Source organism: Phycomyces blakesleeanus (assembly GCF_001638985.1).
Source record: "Phycomyces blakesleeanus NRRL 1555(-) unplaced genomic scaffold PHYBLscaffold_3, whole genome shotgun sequence".
NCBI classification, from domain to species: domain Eukaryota; kingdom Fungi; phylum Mucoromycota; class Mucoromycetes; order Mucorales; family Phycomycetaceae; genus Phycomyces; species Phycomyces blakesleeanus.
In genome coordinates this window covers 1,959,726-1,975,624 of record NW_017265136.1, presented here as the reverse complement: position 1 = coordinate 1,975,624, position 15,899 = coordinate 1,959,726, and the positions used below count along the sequence as shown (strand labels likewise).

The window sequence follows — 15,899 nt, the reverse complement described above, 5'->3', positions numbered from 1 at the left end:
AACTCTGGCTTGACTTGACCTAACTTAACTTAAAGCCTGTCTGTTTGTCTGCCTACCTCACATCAACAGCATCAACATCAACATTTAATAATAACCTAGAAACAAACAAGCCTAGCAACAAACCAAACCTAGCAACAAACCAACCGATCCTCTACCTCTCTATCTCCACATAACTCATCTTATATCCATGACAGCTGACCGAACCAAGAGATCGACCACTACACGTCGGGCTTACAATTGCCCAATGTGTTCCAAAGCATTTTATCGCCTAGAGCACCAGACACGCCATATCCGCACTCACACTGGAGAGAAACCTCATTCATGTACATTTAATGGCTGCGAGAAGCGCTTCTCTCGTCTGGACGAACTTACCAGGCACACCAGAATCCATACCTCGCCAAACAAGCGTAGAGAACGCAAGGCAACCACAACCACAACCATGATTCGCCCCCTACAAACACTCATGTCCTACCCGACCATCGAGCCAGCCCGGCCACTCACAAATACCACCACCAATACAAATACCACCACAGCAAATAAAAACATATGCACCAATATAAGCACCAACAAAACCAATATAAGCACCACTCCACACTTCTCACTTCCCCCGAGCCCTGCACTCTCTACCTCATCCTCTTCATTCGAGTGTTCACAGGAACGTTCATTTTTCCCACTTCATCCTCACCACCAGCACCACAATCATTACCACCAACATCCTTCCCTTCCTCCTACTCCTGCTCCTACTCAAATAACAACAACAACAACAAAATCTAGTCTTGCGGTTGCGGCTGCGGTTGCGGTGACGCAGACTCCATACTGCTCGGATTCTGAGAGTGAAATTGCCTACACACCCACCAGCTCTCCGACCCTTTGCCCACAACCTACCGCTTCCTCCCGTCGCTTTTTCCCGACTCAACCCAGAACTATCTTCACTCTACCGCCATTGATCGACCAGAAACCACAACCTATAGAGTGTAGTATGGCCTATTCTTCCGTTGATCGTCCGTCTCTTCCGTCCCCGTCCCACCTGTTCTCGCCATGGACAAGAAGAATACCGATCCTGTCAGATTCACTTGAGCCAATCACACTTCCGCCCATTCATTCTATACTATGATCTCACTTTTATTTATATTATATATATATATATGTCCCCTCTCATTGTTTCTTTCTTTCTTTTTCCTTTCTTTTCTTTCTTTTTTTTTCTTGCTTGTTTGTGTCATTGAATCGCTTGCACTTCTTTTTTTTCATACTTCTTCTTATATCCTCTCTCTATCTGTCTATTGCTCCCTCTCCCTCTCTTTATATTGCTCTCTTTAACACACACACACACTCTCTCTCATTAACTCTACAGCTTTCCATTATATTCCATTTCTTTTTCTTTTTCATTTGGCTAAAAAAAAAGACAAACCTTGTATATATGCTCCTCATCACCTTTTTTTTAATTTTTTTTTCTTTTTACAAACAAAAACATCTATCATTTTTTATATATATATAAGAGATCCATGACTGGAAAACAAAATCCAAAAAACCAAAATCACTTATTTTATGCCATCCTTTCTTTCTTTCTTTTTTCTACATATATATATCTTTATCATACAAACTCACTCATTCATTCATTCCCTCATTTATTTTTATATAAAAAAATAATCTTGTCATTTTACTTGCATATATTTTCCCTTAAGCCATTGTTTTTACTTTATTTTATTTTCTGCATCTTTCTTGCATTTTATTTCTCTCTTTATGCGTGTGTATATATTTTATAATGTATGCAGCGATACAATGATACTTTCTACCCAAGCTTAATAGACATTTATTTATATTCTTTATTCTATTTTTTAAAAAAATACATATATAAAAAATATAAATATAAATATAAATATATAAAAAAAAATGAATTTTGATTTTTGATTTTTGATTTACACATAAGTGAGAAGAAAAATGTTTTTTTTTAACAAAATAAATAAGAACTATTTAAAATATATATATATATACATATACATATACATGTTTGTGCTTGTGCTTAATGTGTATTTGTGTACACTTATTATCATATACAAATATATATATATATATCAGTAAGTGAATGTTTGGGTTTTACAGAATATATATATAAAAGATAACAAATTAAAACAAAAAAAAAATCAAAATCAAAATCGAAATCGAAATCAAAAACCAAAAACCAAAACCGAAAAAAAAGTTAATTTAGTTGTCATGGTAATAATATAGAAAAAAAAAGTTGGTTGCCATGATAACAACAATAAAAAATATATACAAGTAGTTGCTATGCCAACTTATTGATTATCATTTTGGTTGCCAAGGTAACCTTTTTTTTATTGTTCGAAATATCTATATTTGTAAGATTGGATCTCAAAGCTTATTTTTTTTACGAGTCTTAACCCGTTATAAATACACTATAAAAATAACAACATTGATGGTCCCTTTTTTGTTGTTGTTGTATATATATAAGGAATAATAATAAGAATAATAGAACAATTGCTATTATTCTGTGTGATTGTTATTGTCATGATTATGATTATGGTTATGGTTATGGTTATGATTATTGATAGCACAAAACGCCAATGCACAAATGTAAATATTGATCTATCTCCCCCAACATCTCATTCATGAATATTCTATTGTTTATCAATTCAAAACACGCATATATATATTCTGCAATGAAAAAAAAATATTTCACTATCTTGTTGTTGTTGTTGTTGTTGTTGTTGTGCATGATGCAATACAAGAATAAAAGAACAAGTTGCACGGGTCGATTAAGGGGATAAATAAATAAAATAAAAACACAAAAAAAGGGGGGGAGGGGGTGGTTGATGAGGAGGAGGGTTATGGGGGATATATAGGCGGAGCCAATCCTACAGCTTATTCAAATCCTCGGAGATGGCCGTGATAGTGAGCCTTGTGACGAAAAAAAAATTAAAAAAAAAGTTAGCAGGACAAACCCCATCAATGGGCGCGTAAAATCAAACCATTTTCTCTTATCATGAGCTGTCTACTACTAACAATTATAATAACAATAATGAACGTTATTATTATTAATATTATTATTATTTTTGTCTGTTGGTGTTGTTACTATGTGATTCCATAATTTTCTTAGATGATTGTGAGATTATTATTGTGGATCATGAAATTGTCACTTGTCAATTGTCAATTGTCAATTGTGAATCTGATAGGTTTGTGCTTTAGTTAGTTAGTCAATTTAATTATATATGTATATGTGAAACTAATTGACTTGAGTATAGAAAATTAATTTTCTAAAAAAAATATGCGCTTTTTGTTGTTGGTTTTGCTGTTGCTGTTGAAATAATCAAGATTGATTAGACAAATCAAGTCTCATCAGTGATACTCATTAAGGCAAAATCGATATACAATCATTGAAAATCAGGGTGCCCGGACCCTTGATTTTGATTTGAGTGGTGTGGTGTGTCATCCATTATCCGCGGAGGAGAAACAGAATATATGTTATTCACATTTGCTCTTTTTTATTTTATTTATTTATTATTATTATTATTATTATTATTTTGGATCCAGTCTCTTCAAAGACACCCCGCCTATCAATTCAACACAAGAATGAAAAGAAGAAGAAAAAAAAACACGCACACACATTTGTCGTTATCAGTTTTATCGATCTTTCAATAAAGCTTAATATTTCCATGGCAACAGAAATATTATTTTAATAAATCAAGTATCCTTGATCTATGTATAAAAGTATATATGTAGTGTGGTGTGGTGTATATGAATAGTATGTGTATGTAGTGTTTTTTCTTTCTTTCTTTCTTTACAAGGTGATTTAGTAAAACTCGAGTATAAACGATAAGTATTCTAATCTACAGATATCGCTTCAAGACTACGATGTTAATTCAATTGCAATCTTTCTACATCTCTTATAATAATATTTCCAAATAGAATAAATAACATCTCTATACTGATTTTAATTCACAGATTTATTTTATTTTCGGAGGTCATTTAATTATATCTTTGTGGCATTTGAACACCGTTGCTATCGATGGAAATAAGGGGAGGACTATCTTTTATTTTTATTTTGGGTTTTCAATGATAAGACTGTATGTATGTATGTATCGATTAAAAAAAAGTTGAGTGATTGATACAGTAATTGGGTCGATGAGCACAATTCAGTAAATTAAACATATGTACATGTATATAAATAAATAAAAAATAAATAATATTACTAAAATTTGGATTTATCACCAAACCTTCTCGGTACAACCTTGTACTGATCCTAATTTTTTATGCGAGTAGTATATACATATTATATTATATTGTTGCTCTTTTTTTTAAAAAAAATAAGGCAATCTATTTTCAATCACAATGACAAAATACACCTCTTTACTGTATTAGTGCTTAAAATTTGAATTAGATTCGTATAGTTCTACTAATACACTTTAAACGCTATTATATGAAAATAATTAATGAATATCCTAATGCTTGTAAATCTTTTTTTTATTTGATCTTTTTTTTTCTTACATGTATCAACAATTAGATAGACAAAAGTAACACTTTTATGAATAAATAATCGAATATTGTATCATATCATGTCTTATTCAACAATAAGAATAATATTTTCTTTTATTTCTTTTATTCAGGTTGGTATATACATTATTTGGATTTTGGCACAGATTGTCTTGAAAGAATATTTGTAGTCGTTAAATAACCTTTATGTTACCTATTTTTTTAAGAAAAATAAGAAGAAGAAAACGTATAGCCAATGTCAAATCGAAAAATAATAGTAGTATTATTTTAGCTCTAGATTTTTTGTCGAATCTTATATAGGAAGTAGAAGACTAGATATAAAAAATGATATTTGAAGAAGAAGAATATAAATGAAAGAAATAATATATTAACAAAAAAGTGTAATTGGTTCTTAATGCTTTTATGCTTTATATTTAGTTGATCGTATAAAAGAGGATTTTCTTAATAGCTAATGTCGTATAAAATATAGACTGTTACGTTATTTATTGATACTCTAATAAAGAAAGAAAGAAAAGGATATAAACAAGTTAAGAATATATATATATATATATATATATTGAGATACAGTTCAATTGTAACTTTCTCTGAATTGTCAAAATAGATTAATCGATTTTCGGGTGCCTACTTTAGAATCCTAAACATCGTTTTCTTTTGGAAGAGGCCCGTTCGCTGTTTCCAGGGTTAATTAATCAAATTTGTGTGTCACTTTCTTTTCTTTAAATAATAAAAAGGCCAGTATTGGCAAGACGGTATATATCAAAAAAAATATTAATGTTGCATACACTATATACACATATTATACATTTAAGAAATAGTATAATCTAAAAAAATAATACGTATAGATGTTCGTAAGCTTCCAGTTAACTACTAATTGTTTACCCCAATACGCTTTAACATATAAAGTCTTTAAAACCAACTTCTTGGGTATAGTAAGTAGTATGAAGAATGTGTAGTGCATTAAAGAATTAACTTGTGTACAAAATAAAATAAAATAAATAAAAAAAGTTCAATAGATAAATGTTCAACTTGCATATGCAATATTTTATGTGACATATTCTGAGTTTTAAAGCATAATCATTATTCTTTTAGGATTTTTAGGATTTAATTTTAATTTTAATTAATTTTATAATACAAGAAATATACAGAAAAAAAAAGAAAAAGAAACTTATGCCCAAGAAGATGAAGCATATTATTTTTTTTTAATTATGAAGTTTATTATACATATATAGATATTTGAAACAAATAAAATAAAAATGACCCTATTTTATCACTTACTTTACCCTTAATTTTTATATATATATATAAAGCAGGCAAGTAAACAACAACTCATTATACGTACGGAAGCTATATAACATGCTCATTCTGAGCACCTTCCCCCTTTCCCCTTCTTTTTTCCTTCGCGTTTTAATGAGTGAATTTTACGGTAAAACAAAATCCTCTTCAACTAATGAACTGAACAAGCGCAGTTACAAGTGGTCATTTCTTAGATGAATATGAAATGGTATTGTTGGCCGAGGCCGAAGGCCGAAGGCCTATACCTATTATTCGAAGAGACAGAGACTCTGGCTGTGTTACCATCAATTCTTTATTGAGACGAAAATTTTAAATAAAAGCTTGCTATTGCTATAATACTATTCTTTATCATCTATTCGCGAGTGGTATATATTATAATAAGGAAGGGAAGGGAAGGGAAGGGAAGGGAAGGGAGGGGACAGCCAGAGTCTCCGTCTCTTCGAATAATAGGTATAGGCCTTCGGCCTTCGGCCTCGGCCAACAATACCATTATTCTTCATTCGCCAGAGACTCTGGCTGTGTGTCCAGATAACCGCTAGAAGAAGTCAAAGTCATGGTAGAGAAATTGCTAACAGTCTGTCGTGACAAGCGGTAAAATGTGTCAAAAACGGCGGAGGAAGCCCATGAACCGTGTACAAGAATGTCTTCAACCGAAGCACCAGAAGCCAAAGCAAGAGTAGGTCCGAGAGCCCGGGCCTTGGGGAGGAGGACACCAGAAGGACGAGGGATCTTCTCCATGAGAAATTGAATATGCTTGGATATCCGTTCTGATCCAATGGGTCTATCGTAATTACGGACGTCACGTACTAATCTTTGCAAAGTCACCTGAGAGAGGACAGGGTGAGGCCGAACGCAGACCGAGAAGGCGATGTTGGACTTGTAGGCTAGATAGGTGGCGACGGGGCAAAGTAAGGGGTCTTCATGAGGTTGAATGGCGACAATCCTTTCGATGCGTCTACCTGAACGTTTTTCTTTGGGGGCAACAATGACCAAGCGAAGGATGCCATTGTCTCTTGATGTACGGCGGTCATCGACTCGTTCCAAATCGGCGGGACGCAGAAACCCACAAATGGCAAGTAGCCAGCACAACTTACGTGTGAGATCTATCGCATTCATTGTGTCATTAGGACCAAGGTTATGAATGAACCGAATGACCGGGGCAATATCATATGTTGGACGGTGGAAAGACAGTAGGTTCTGTTCGTTGAGCGCGGAAAAGAATTCAATGTAGGTAGAGTCTTTGACAATAGAATCTTTATCCGAGTACAAATCAAGAATGGCGGAGCGGTAGGCTTGACAAGTGGATGCTTTCCATTTCAAATGGGTAGCACCATAGGCCAGATAGTTGACTATATGAACGGGGTTAGGAATGAAAGGGTCGACGTCGTGGTGGTGTGCCCAGTCGATGTAAGCGCGTTGAATACGGTTATAGGATCGTCGGGAGTGGTTGCGATCGCGGTTGAGGATGATGATGTTGGCATTGTCATCGAATCCTTGGTCTTCTAACCTGCGTAATTTATGTCCCACGCGATCATGTTCCAGTGTGGGTTCTTCAGGAGAACGTGGCCGGCGCAGCCTGGTGCGGGAAGGACCAGGTGACGAGGGATGGGTATTGGCGGGCGGGACGACAGCTGGAGGAGGAGAGGATACCAGAGGGCGCTCGACCAGTTGGGCGTTATCAACGTAGCGGGAACCTTCTCTCGTTGTAGTTTCTGCAGTATGTGGAGAAGTAGGTTCCACGGCGGACAAAGATATAGGCGAGGCCAGGTTGTCCAAGGTACAGAAAGTGCGTCCATCGCAAATGCTTGCGGATCCCATTTCCATGTCATGTACGTCGGAAGCTGGGTGTTCAGGCTCGATGCGAAGCAGTCGATGTGGTGGGGACCCCACAGTGAGTCCAAGTGCCGAAAGAACGTTGGACAAATACTCCACTCCAGCTGCTGAATCAAGCTGCGAGAGGGAGGGTCGGCAGGGTTCAAGGGCGAGGGAATGTACGCCAGGCGGACACGGGTGCCAGTGACAAGGCATTGCTTCCACATGTCCGTGGCCAGATTCATGAGTTTGGCAGACCGGGTTCCTCCAAAATGATTGACATAGGCAATCGTGGTCATGTTGTCGCAGTAGATGCGAAGGGCTTTCCCTTGAAGGCGTGGAAGCTTGGTGGCAAAGGCAATGGTCATCAATTCGAGGTAGTTGATGTGCTCGGTTTGTTGGTCTGTGGTCCATGTGCCAGACAGGACGGTGTTGTCGTACACGATGCCCCAACCGGTCTCCGAGGCGTCGGTGTACACTTCGACTTGAGGTACTTCTGGGAGGAACGAGTGTCCATTCCATGCCTTCAGCTGGTCGATCCACCACTGAAGTTCCTGCCGAGCCATGGAAGAGAGGTGTATCGGACTGGTCCATTGCAATCCGCGGTACAAGGCTTGGTTGCGTATGGATATCAGTTGCCGGGTTTGCAGGCGCGCGGGAAGGACTGCCAAAGTGGTTGCCTGGGCCTTGCCGATGAACGAGGAAAGCTGTCTCAAGGTGATTGTCGGGTTGTGGAGAAGGCGAGATGCTTCTCTCCGGATATCTCTCAACTTGGAGCGAGGGATGATTAGTGTCATATCCTTGCTGTTGATCACAAATCCTAGGTGCTCTATGGAGGTTGAGGGAGTTAGATGAGATTTGGTCGCTTTGATCAAGAAACCTAGTGACTGTAATTTGTCCACTACTCGCTGTGTGTGCTGCAGGGACAGTGTTGGGGATCGGGCAATCACGATCAAGTCGTCGAGGTAAGCCGACAGACGAATCCCCTGTCGCCGTGCCCAACGAAGTACTGGGCGAACCATCTTCGTAAATACCAATGGGGACAAGGACAGGCCAAACGGCAAAACGCGGAACTGGTAAATGTGACCTTTCCAGGAGAACTGAAGATACTTGCGAGAGGACTTGGCGATCAGGATGTGCAGAAAAGCGTCTTGCAGGTCGACGCTGGTGAGGTAGTCGCCACGCTGGATCAACTGGCAGACGTGCTTGATGGATTCCATCTTGAAAGATTGTTTCGGGATGTACTGATTGAGTGGTCGTAGGTTGAGGACAGGCCGGAGGTCGCCTGTCTTCTTCGGAATTGTGAAGATGCGCGAACGAAACCCTGGTTCGTGTACTTCCTCGATGGCTTTCTTGCACAGAAGGGACATGATCTCCTGTTCGATCACATTGCTGTCCATCCGGTTGTGGTTCGTCAACGGTCCGGACGAGGAGATGGGTGGCAGACGAGTGAAAGGGATGTCGTACCCTTGTTCGACGGTGTGTCGAACCCAGTGTTCGTTTGTGAGTTTGGTCCATGCGTTGCGAAATAGTTGAAGGCGCCCACCTACTGTGGTGTATTGGTTGTCTGAGACTTGGACAGCTGTGGGCGACTGTGAAAAACCTTCTTCGAGTCGTGGGGACGGGAAGATCGCTGGTAAGATGGGACTGAGATAGCAGAAGTCGGGTCAGATTGAGTGGGTTTGTTGGTCCGGTTTGATTGGCCGGTGCGTTTTCCCTTTCTCGTTCGGGAAGGTCGTGCGGCGTCGTGCAAAGCACGCTGGAGCTTAGCTTGTTCCACAATTCGTTGAGAGTCGAGAAGTGGTTTGGGCTCCAAGGCAGAGTTGGTGACAATTGGCGTGATAGGTAGATTGGCATCTCGGCAGATATTATCACTACGCATCTGGGTGACAACAGAGGCAAGGTCTGATAGTAATTCATGCATAGTGTTGGCAAAACCCAACGCCTGTGTAACCTGGATAGATCCTTCCACAAGCACATCATGTGCGAACAGGTCGATGGGACGGGTGAGACCAGATAGGCGGAACTGAATATCAGCGAGTTGGGCATCAGTACGTTTGGTGTGAGTTCCCACGCCACTGTAGTTGAGAACAAGGGCTTGGTACTGACGAAGTACATTTCGTGGGCAGTTAAGGAGGAATCGGCGGCGAGAGGCTTCGTCCAAGGGTTGCCTGAAGAAGTCGCGCTCCATCCCGGGAATGGCTTTAATAAGTTCGGGGAAGGGAGTGAGATCAGATGCGATAGGTCGTTCGACAATATGGTCGGTAGGTAGCATTGTGTCGTCTTCATCAGCAGGAGAACCATCAAGGGCCACAGGAGGAGCAGCAGAGCGTGCTCCCAAAGCTTCCATGCGGGCGAGGAGAGCTTGTAAAGTGTCGTGGATATCATTTGTCATAACTTGGATCTTCGATAAAGTCGAGCGGTTGAATACCAGGAGCGAAAGAAAAGATGATAAAGAATAGTATTATAGCAATAGCAAGCTTTTATTTAAAATTTTCGTCTCAATAAAGAATTGATGGTAACACGGCCAGAGTCTCTGGCGAATGAAGAATAATCAGCAGTTTATTCCTACATATTGTATTTTATTTCGTAATTCTTATTACAACTTTATTTTTTGTTATGTATGTATGTGTGTGCTGGTGTAGCAATATATATAAAACACAAATAGGCTCATATTCTAGAGGATGACAAAATTTTAAGAGATTACAGAAATTCATAATCTAAAATTGAAGATGAAGGATTAGTCTAAAATTAACCAAGCAAATGAGGATGGGGATGTAAGAGCGTTTAATGAGTCCTGTCGATAAGATTAAATGGGTTGAATGATGTGAAGAGCTTGAATGATAAACCAATATACATTACAGATTGCAGGATCATGTAGATAATTATCTAAAAACCCTTTTTTCCTTCTTATCCTTTCTATAGCCTTAATGATACTTTAAAGGGGTTTGACTATACGGTTTAATCAAACCGCTCTTGCCACTTTATATATATATATATATGTAAAACATGATGTGTGCATAAATTAAAATTTTGATATTACAATTACTGCTGTAATTTTGTGAATTTCATTTCATTTCATTTCATTTAATTTATTGATTATTGATTATTTATTTTTACTTATTACTGTGAGAATACACACACTCAAAAAGCAAACTTTCAAGACTGTCGTCATCAATCTCAATTTCTACTTTTTATTTTATTTTATATTTTCTGCAAAAGTATTTATATATTACTTTTTCCTAAAAAGATGTACCATACAAATGACATACATACAAGCACACGGACAGACAGGCAGACAGACAGACAGACAAGCAAAGATACATAAATACAGTCAAGTACAAACTCATCCACTTTGCTCATTTATTCACCTACGTAGACACACACATACGTATATGTATATTTCTGTGTTTTGTCTGTTTCGATTCAGTGTACACAAGACGAAAGTTAATGCCTTCTTTAGACCTTTTTTTTTCTTCTTCTTTCTTTCTTTTATTCGGTCTGTCAAATTCAATCGTGACGTCCAGAAGCTTTTCCCATATACTCCGCTTCTTTCCCCTTCCCCTTTTCCTTTTCCTTTTTCCTTCTTGCTCTTGCACTTACCTTTGCTTTGCTTTGCTTTACATTGCTATTGATATCTATACAACCATACAATAACCAACCAATCGTCTCTCTTTTACGAATTGCAGTTTGTGTGTATCTGTATACAGTTTAAGAAAGAAGAAGTTAAATATTGCTATTACAATATATATCTGCAAACATATATAATTTTCATAAAATAGTCCCAATTTTTACACGCACACACACACATATATATATATATATATTTTGTTGTATTTCAAAGCTTATTTTCAACCAATATATATTCTATTATTATTATTTTCTTCCTGATTTTCTACACACAAACACAGATATATATATATATTTTATATATAAATATATATATATATATATATATATATTATACATATACATATACATAAAATTATATATATTTATATACACTTTCATTATTATTATTATTGTTATTATTATTGCTACCACTACCAATTCTATTGCTATCGATATTACTACTACTTTTACTAGTACTTTTATTTATATTTGTTTATAAATACATATATAAATTTGTTTTCTTTTGTTTTCTTTTCTCTTTTTTTACACATATACATTTTAACCTGCTTGCAGGATTCCTTAAACAATGGACTTACAGGCGAGAGAACTACACACAGACACAATCGACAACCGAAATCACTCCCTCTCTACAGCCAACCCCTCACTTCTACTACAGTCATTGTATGCTGCAACGTATGACTATGTAGGAAAACCCTTCCTGGATGTACTCGTACGGGAGATTGCAAAAGTTACTCTAGCCCAAACAGTGATCCTACAAGAAATACTTACACCAGAAGAAAACTCTCATGAAACAAAAAGCGCAACAAACGCAGCAGCAGCAGCAACAACAACAGAATCTCAATCAACCCAAACAAAGAGGATCTCATTTATCAAAACCACCCAGCCGATTCCACCCCTGCCATCACCAACCTTTGACCGGTCTGGGGATGAACGAAACCATGATGACGAAAGTCCTCCATTCTCCCAAAACCATCTATTTGTCAGAGCAGTTTACTCGACATCACCCCTCGAGACAATGTAAGCATAAAAAAACAACGAAAAAAAAGTCCTACTATATATATACACATATATATATTTTCGAGCAATCATTCTTATTATTCATAAAAAGTAAACAACACACATCTGTTCCCCTTGAACTACTCCAAGATACACCCTATATTCAGGTGCTGACAGAAGGATCGTTTGGGCTACAGGACACCGTAGAAGAGACTTCCTGTTACATGCCTGCCCACCACAGTTTTGCGGGGGTACGTATCAGCAGCAGCAACAGTGACACTGATGGTCAGGTTCTCGGACTGCTTTGCCTCATGACAGACACGCCGATGCACCCTCAAGCCCTCTCTGTAGCCACAACCTTACTCCACGCAGTACAACCACGCGTATCTCGCGAACTTAGTCGGATCAGAGAAGAAGAAGATCTCAAACGAGCCAAGGATGCTGCCAAACTGGATGCAGAAAATAAAATCCGTTTCTTAGCAGACATGAGCCATGAGATCAGGTAAATAATAAAACCAAATGGAGACTATAAAACAAACAAACAAACAAACAAGTATACACCTATACACCTATACGTATATACGTATATATATACATACATATATAATAAGGGCAGAATAGGAATATAACATAGCATGACATAGCATGACATGACATGATAGAGCATATATCATATGCACAGTTACAAAACAAAACAAAGCCCAAAAAAAACCAAAAAAAAAAGTTATTATATTATATTATATTGTGTAAGATCTTGCTCTAATCGACCCCAGGACGCCGATGAATGCAGTGATTGCCCTCACAGACCTACTCCTTCAAGAAAGGTCTACCTTAAATGAAGAACAGACCGAGCATCTTGAAGTCATTCAGACCAGTGGTCATCATCTATTGACGGTAACGTGCCCCTGCTCCTCTTGCTTGACTTGCGATTTGAACATTTTTTGTTTTAACAAATGGTGCATGGAGGTGTGCATCTGTGTAGGTTATCAACGATATTCTCGACATTTCAAAGATCAACCATGATCCAAAATTCAAATTGGAAAGCAGGCGTTTCAGCCTACGTAAATGTGTAAAAGGTATATTTATGTATATATATTATGTGCGTGTGTAATGATTATTGACCCCCCAAAAAAATCTCCTTTTTGCCTGATACATATATCTGATGTATCTTATGTATTTGATATCTATCTATATATAAAACAACAACAAAAAATCCAAACAGATGCTTTGAATATGGCTCGTCATCAAGCATCCATGAGCCAACAGAACAAACTCGTGTCAGTATTCGAATGTCCAACTGATATGGATGAAAATATGCCGCTCTCCCAAATGCTTGCCGAGTTGGAATACATGCCCCTGCCTGTACATAAGACAAAGACTGTCCTTCCACTATTATACAAAATCGATGCAGACGTACCAGATCATTTGATGGGAGACACAATGAGGCTCACTCAAATTCTATTGAATCTGTGTTCAAATGCTGTCAAGGTAAAAAAAAAAAGCAAAAAAATAATAGTAACAATAATAATAATTGTAATCATAATTCTTTGTGCAGTTTACAAAAAAGGGTGGAATACGCGTGGGCATCAAGCGGTATGTGCCCATCCCTAGTCAAGCAGTGCAGCAATCATCTCGAATGTCGTTTAAACAGCGATACGATGCCAAGATGGAGACCATTTGGTCCATTGTGATGGGAAACAAGCAGACAAGACGGCAAAAGGACGGAGACGCTCGCGCTGGCGCAAGCGATGACGAGACCGAAGATTATGACAAGGTTATTCTTGAGATATCCGTCACGGACACAGGTATAGGTATCCCGGCTGACCGTCTGCCACGTCTCTTCCGCTCGTTTTCTCAGATCGACATCTCCACAGCCCGCCGCTACGGCGGGACTGGTCTGGGACTGGCAATCTCGAGCACTCTTGTGAACCGGATGGGTGGCGGCTTGTGGGTCGAATCCGAAGAAGGTGTGGGATCTAGGTTTGCCCTGACGCTTCCGATGACAATTGCCCCCACGCGCCTCAAGGAGCGTACTCCATCAGATAGTTTTTCAGTCGTCCTGACATCCCCACCGTCTCCAAGCTCGACTGTATCAGACGGAGGAGGAAGTATAAACGAAAATCGCATTGATCCGCTCGTGTCTCCAGCTATCATCAACGTCGGACCTGGAGGAGGTTATTATCACACCCATTCTCCTCATATTCCTTCTCCTCCTTCTTCGTCTTCGTGCTCTTCTCCTTACTTCAATCAACGATCATCTGCAGACATCTCTCTCCCTCTCTGGGCACCCCTGAACGCTCCACTTAACAACACCAAACCCACCACAACCACCAACCATAATAGCCACAACAATAATAGCAACAGTGCTCTTCCGCCTATACCCACAATGGCCCTTTCTGTCTCTCCTGCAGTAGATATGTATGCTACACATAGTCGATCGATAGACACCAAGCGGCCCTCGGCAAGACCACATCGGGACATCGCTGATAAGACCAAACTTACGATCGAAGCCAGGACTTCTCGGGCTGCAGTTGCCAAGCAACATTATCATCACCGCAAATCGACAAATAATGAAGAAAATCTTGCTGTCCAATTCCCCATCAAGATTATGCTGGCAGAGGATAATGTTTGTAAGCGAAAAAAAAAGAAACAACAACAACAACAACTTCTTATATATGTATATATTGATTTTTATATTTAACCAAACAATAGTGAATCAGAAGATTGCCATAAGTATACTCAAAAGACTTGGTTATCATGATGCAGTAATTGCAAACAATGGAAGAGAAGCTTTAGATCTCATGCGGACTACAAAGTTTGACGTTATATTTGCAAGTATTGTGTGTGTGTGTGTTTATACTGTTCATGTTCTCAAGATTAATAGATTGGATTTTTGGTTTGATATGTATATACACAGATGGACTTGTACATGCCCGAGTTGGATGGACTTGAGGCAACCCGGGCAATCATTAATGAACGACAAACCTCGGCTGTACATCGTCCATTGTTGAATGCTTCGGATGTATATATTATTGCACTCACGGCCTCGGCATCCAAGCAGGACAGACAGATCTGTATTGACGCCGGAATGAATGACTTTATCAGTAAGCCGTTCACAATGATGGAGATGAAAGCTTCTATCAAAAACTGTGTGAGCAAGCGTAAGAAACGAAGAAAAGCTGGCGAAGCTGTAGAAGAGGATGATCCAATGACTGGCATTGAAAGCAGCAGCAACAACGACGACAACAATAACAGCAACAATAGTAGCAGTAGCAGTAATAATAGTAGTAACATGTCAACCGCACGGACAAACGGTACTGATTCTACTATCGTAAACTCATCATTTAATGATGGTCCTTTACGAGAGACAACTTCTTGATCAAAATCCTCCCCTTCCCCTCTCTACATTCGTTCCTCTTTTCTCTCTTTTTTTTTCTCTCTATTTTTTTTTCGCTTGTTCTTTTTTTTTCTTATAAAAAAATACACATATATACATATACATACATACTCACTCACTCATTCACTCACTTTCACACACACATATATATATATGCATATGCATACATATATATAAACCATTATAACCGCCATCAAATTAACCAAAAGGAAAACCCTCTTCTACCCACTAAACCACCACCACCAATACATTTCCCTCACAA

The 15,899-nt window shown here is 38.4% G+C and overlaps 3 protein-coding genes across 3 annotated transcripts; 2 read left to right on the top strand and 1 right to left on the bottom strand.

Moving 5' to 3' along the window:
• Positions 1-187: 187 nt before the first annotated feature.
• PHYBLDRAFT_18490 (C2H2-type zinc finger transcription factor) lies at positions 188-427 on the top strand (the record flags this gene model as incomplete). Its single annotated transcript, XM_018438999.1, has 1 exon — positions 188-427. A coding segment is annotated over one exon (240 nt), but the record flags the coding sequence as incomplete, so codon positions are not given.
• Positions 428-6,288: 5,861 nt separating this feature from the next.
• Positions 6,289-10,006, bottom strand: PHYBLDRAFT_163835 (hypothetical protein; the record flags this gene model as incomplete). The annotated part of the gene is made up of 3 exons (XM_018434878.1): positions 6,289-7,603; positions 8,089-8,415; positions 9,162-10,006. 3 exons carry the CDS (start codon positions 10,004-10,006, stop codon positions 6,289-6,291), a joined length of 2,487 nt encoding a protein of 828 aa, XP_018296784.1.
• Positions 10,007-11,809: 1,803 nt separating this feature from the next.
• HK_IB (type IB hybrid histidine kinase) lies at positions 11,810-15,869 on the top strand (the record flags this gene model as incomplete). Its single annotated transcript, XM_018439060.1, has 9 exons — positions 11,810-12,261; positions 12,353-12,742; positions 13,014-13,134; positions 13,223-13,316; positions 13,463-13,728; positions 13,796-14,870; positions 14,953-15,080; positions 15,158-15,401; positions 15,847-15,869. 9 exons carry the CDS (start codon positions 11,810-11,812, stop codon positions 15,867-15,869), a joined length of 2,793 nt encoding a protein of 930 aa, XP_018296783.1.
• Between the last annotated feature and the right edge of the window lie 30 nt (positions 15,870-15,899).